Raw genomic sequence first — 4,911 nt, forward strand, 5'->3', positions numbered from 1 at the left:
ACAGAAGAAGAAGTTCTTTAAATATATAAGAAATTTCTATTGGGACGAACCACTCCTTTTGAAAAGAGGAATAAATAACATCTTTCGACATTGCGTCCCGGAAGAAGAAGTCAAAAATATCATAGAGCATTGTCAGTCTTCGCCCTATGGTGGACATTCAAGCACATCCAAGACATACACTAAGATGCTTCAAGCTGGTCTTTATTGGCCAACATTATGGTGTGATGTCCATACTTATATTGTCCAATATGATCGGTGCCAGCACGCTGGAAACATCTCAAGACGCGATGAAATGCCTTTGAAGAACATCCAAGAAGTAGAATTATTTGACGTTTGGGGTATTGATTTCATGGGACCTTTTCCGTGTTCGATGGGAAACAAGTACATTTTGGTAGCCGTTGACTATGTGTCCAAATGGATAGAAGCTATTGCCGCACCCACCAACGACACGAGAGTAGTCATCAAAATGTTTAAAAATAACATTTTCCCCATATTTGGGGTACCACGACTTGTCATAAGTGATAATGGATCACATTTTATATCCAGGATATATGATAAACTCTTAAGGAAATATGGAGTAAAACACAGAGTAGCAACACCATATCATCCCCAGAATAATGGTCAAGTGGAAGTATCTAACAGAGAGATTAAGCAGATCTTAGAGAAAACTGTTTCAATATCCAGAAAAGATTGGTCTGAAAAGCTAACAGAAGCATTGTGGGCTTACAGAACGGCTTACAAAACCCCTATTGGAACTACACCGTACCAGTTGGTCTACGGGAAGTCATGCCACTTACCTTTTAAACTCAAGCATAAGGCATATTGGGCCATTAAGACCCTGAATTTGGATTACCTAGCATCTGGCAAGAAGCGAATCCTTGATATCCACAAATTGGAGGAACTAAGCCAGAACACTTACGAGAATGTCGTTATATACAAAGAAAGAACCAAAGCATGGCATGACAAAAGGATTATGAAAAAGGAATTTAATATAGGCGACTCTGTTCTCCTCTTCAATTCGAGACTACGACTTTTTCCAGGTAAGCTGCGTTCGAGAATGACAAGCCCCTTTAAGGTTTCCAAAATCCTAAAATCTGGAGCAGTTGAAATCCGGAACAATTCTTGTAATCAGTTTGTGGTAAATGGACAAAGACTGAAGCAATATCAAGGAGGTGACATCCCCACAAAATGCCCTGGCCATACTCTGATCGACCCTCCAGTTCCTACCTCTGATATATAAAGTCGAATCGTCAAGCTAATGACGTTAAACAAGCGCAGCATGTGAGGAAACCCATGATTTCTTTTCCTTTGCTTTACATTTACTATTTAAATTTCCATTTCCATTTGTTTTATGTATGTATATATCTATGTTTAGACTAACATTTACAATATTTGCGATTTCAGGTATCCTCTGTTTTTAACCTAACTTTTCAGGATGGAAAATTGCGATACTATGCTAGTGATTTTTCGTGACCCAGTTCAGGAGCAGCACTACGCCATGCTTTCCTAGTGTCCAATGCTGCCCACCAGATATCCAGATCCAAGCTGCAATAAGGCATTAGGCATTGAGCCTAGTGTCATGCATTTGTGCAATCAGTTGCAATGGGATCAATATACTGATGCGATGCATGCGACTTACAGGAACCTCACTTTGGAGTTCTTGAGCTCGCTGACCTACGAGCCCTATGTTGGTCACGCTAGTGATGGTGGCTACATTAATTTCATGTTGTTTGGGACATAATACACCTTCAACCAAAGTGTGGGCCAATATAGACCTAACTGAAGGACTTTCGCTACTGTTATGTCACCACTGAAGTTTCCTCCATAATCCGAGTCATGACAAGCTCTAAGTACATCCCTTTGTTCCTCCTCCGGGACGCATCTTCTGACTAACCCATCCACTCCTCTCTTGCATAGGAATGGGTCATCCCACAAGTAGAACCTGCAATCATGAACAAACTTTTTCTTTTTGTTAGAATCAAAATCGTTAGGGATTAAACCCCCCACCAAATAATTCGCGTAGTCTGCGAACCAAGGGATACCGATAACAACGAGGATGTGTTCATCAGCGAACTCATCCTTTATCAGTCTCTTTTCTTCTGTTTCTTCAATTGGTGACATTTTGGATAAATGATCCGCCACTATGTTTTCACACCCCCTTTTGTCCCTAATCTCTACATCAAATTCTTGGAGGAGTAAGATCCACCTGATAAGCCTCGACTAAGAGTCTTGTTTAGCAAACAAATATTTCAAAGCAGCATGGTCAGTATAAACGACTACCTTCGACCCTAACAAGTATTTCCTAAATTTGTCAAATGCATAAACCATGACCAACAACTCTTTCTCAGTAGTTGCATAGTTCATCTATGCATGGTTCAACACATGACTAGCATGGTAAATGACATGTAATAAAATCTCTCTTCGTTGTCCTAGGACTGCCCCTACAGCAATATCACTAGCATCACACATGATCTCAAACGGAAGAGACCAATCTGGGGCAATAACAATTGGTGCTGAAATCAACTTGTTCTTCAATGTCTCAAAGGCCATGGTGCATTCTTTGTCGAACATAAACTCCTTATCCTTAACCAATAGAGTGGTCAACGGTTTTGCAATTTTTAAGAAATCTCTTATAAACCTGCGGTAAAAACTTGTGTGTCCTAAGAAACTCCTGATACCCTTCTCATTAACAGGAGGTGGGAGTTTAGATATCACTTCCACTTTTTGTTGGTCAACTTCAATTCCCTTGTTGGAAATTTTGTAACCCAATACTATACCTTCTCGCATCATGAATTGACATTTCTCCCAGTTCAGAATTAAATTTGTTTTCTGGCACCTGTCTAAAACAAGAGAGAGATTAGTTAAACAGTTATCAAATGAGGATCCAAAGACCGAAAAGTCATCCATGAAGACTTCCATATGCTTTTCGAGCATGTCGACGAAGATGGAAGTCATGCACCATTGGAAGGTGGTTGGAGCATTACACAACCTAAATGGCATTCTTCGGTATGCAAATACACCATACGGGCACGTGAATGCTGTCTTTTCTTGGTCTTTCGGAGCAACTGCAATCTGATTATACCCGGAGTATCCATCTAGAAAACAGTAGTAATCATGTTTGGCTAACCTTTCCAACATCTGGTCAATAAATGGAAATGGGAAGTGGTCCTTCCTAGTTGATGTGTTCAACCTTCTGTAGTCAATGCAAACGCGCCACCTGGTAATTGTCCGAGTAGGAATTAACTCATTTTTTTCATTCCTTATTATTATGGTCCCCCCTTTCTTAGGGACAACATGCACCGGGCTCACCTAAGGGCTGTCAGAAATAGGATGTATAAGACCTGTGTCTAACAATTTCACCACCTCTTTCCGAACTACCTCCTTAATTGCTGGGTTGAGTCTTCTCTGCAGTTGGACTACCAGTTTGTGGTCTTCTTCCATGAGAATTTTATGCATGCATACAGTAGGGCTAATACCTTTCAAATCTTCAATTGCCCATCCAAAAGCATTTTTGTATTTTTTTAGGACTTGGATGAGCTTTTCTTCTTGGATATTCTTTAGGCTCGAGTTTATGATAGTAGGACATTTTCCTTCAGAATCTAGAAAGACATATTTAAGATTCTCAGGAAGTTGTTTCAACTCCGTTCCCTTATTTGGCTCTTCATCCTCCTCACTAGATTGAGGTAGGCGTAAATCCTCCCACTGGTGTGGTCGATATCCTTTCCATGAAGGTTGTGCGTCTAACAAGGGTAGCACTTCAGATTCCCCGTTGTTCACTTCTTTATCACTATCGAAAATGGACAAACTTAACACTCTTTCCAAAGGTGATTGTGGTGCATTCAAAGGACTATCATATGTCATCATAAACCTTCAACGTCATGGTCCCTTATTCTATGTTGATAGAGCATATTCCCGTTTCTAAAAAAGGTCTCCCAATAATGAGAGGGATCTCTTCATCTTCCGACATTTCTAGAATTATAAAATCCACCAGAAATACAAACTTGTCGATTCTTACCAGAACATCTTCAACAATACCATATGGTTTCTTGACCGAAAGATCGACAAATTGGAGTGTCATCCTGGTATCTTGCACATCCCCTATACCAAGCTTCTTGTAAATGGACAATGACATGAGACTCACACTAGCCCCTAAATCAATAAGAGCTTTGTTGAATGACCTATCTCCAATAGTACAAGGGATGGTGACAGATCCTCGATCTTTCTTCTTTATTGGAATCTTCATACCCTACAAAATAGCACTACAAGTTTCAGTTAGAATAATCGGGTTGGTGTCAGTGGTACGCCTCTTTGAAATGATGTCCTTCATGAACTTGGAATAAGTAGGCATTTGTTCAAGTGCCTCCAACAACGGAATGTTAATCTCAAGCTTTTTGAACAACTCTAAGAATTTTTCAAAGTTATTCTCATGTTGTCCCTTTTTCTTGTTTCTGGTGGGAAAGGGAAGCTTAATTACCGGCTTAGGCTCAACGACTGTTTCTTTCACAACTGGTTTCGGTGCTACCACTTCTTCCCCCACAACTTCATTTTCTTTGATCTCAAGATCCATTTCGATCAATTGATCTTCTCTTCATCCACCTCCTCGACTACTTCATCAGATTTACCACTTCTTGTTGTCACAACGCTCACATTATTATGCTTTCTAGGATTTGTCACAGTTGCACTAGGTAGAGTACCTTGTGCTTGAGAACTCGAGGCTAATTACTGAGTTATTTGACCCATTTGGACTTCAAGATTTTTTATTGATGTTATGGTGTTTTTTTGATTGTTCTGGGTTTCTTCTTGAAATTGAACATTATGAGTTGCCATTCTTTCAATGGCAACCTCCCAATCAACTTTCTTAGAGGCTTGTTAATGTTCTTGTTGTTGATATTGAGTTTGGTATTGATCGTG

General features: G+C 39.9%; 1 protein-coding gene across 1 annotated transcript; it reads right to left on the reverse strand.

The window, feature by feature from the left end:
• Positions 1 to 3,886: 3,886 nt before the first annotated feature.
• Positions 3,887 to 4,567, reverse strand: LOC127101990 (uncharacterized). The gene is made up of 2 exons (XM_051039415.1): positions 4,361 to 4,567; positions 3,887 to 4,246 (listed from the first exon to the last, which is right to left on the reverse strand). Exons 1-2 carry the CDS (start codon positions 4,565 to 4,567, stop codon positions 3,887 to 3,889), a joined length of 567 nt encoding a protein of 188 aa, XP_050895372.1.
• Positions 4,568 to 4,911: the final 344 nt, after the last annotated feature.

Source organism: Lathyrus oleraceus, chromosome 7 (assembly GCF_024323335.1).
Source record: "Lathyrus oleraceus cultivar Zhongwan6 chromosome 7, CAAS_Psat_ZW6_1.0, whole genome shotgun sequence".
NCBI classification, from domain to species: Eukaryota; Viridiplantae; Streptophyta; class Magnoliopsida; order Fabales; family Fabaceae; genus Lathyrus; species Lathyrus oleraceus.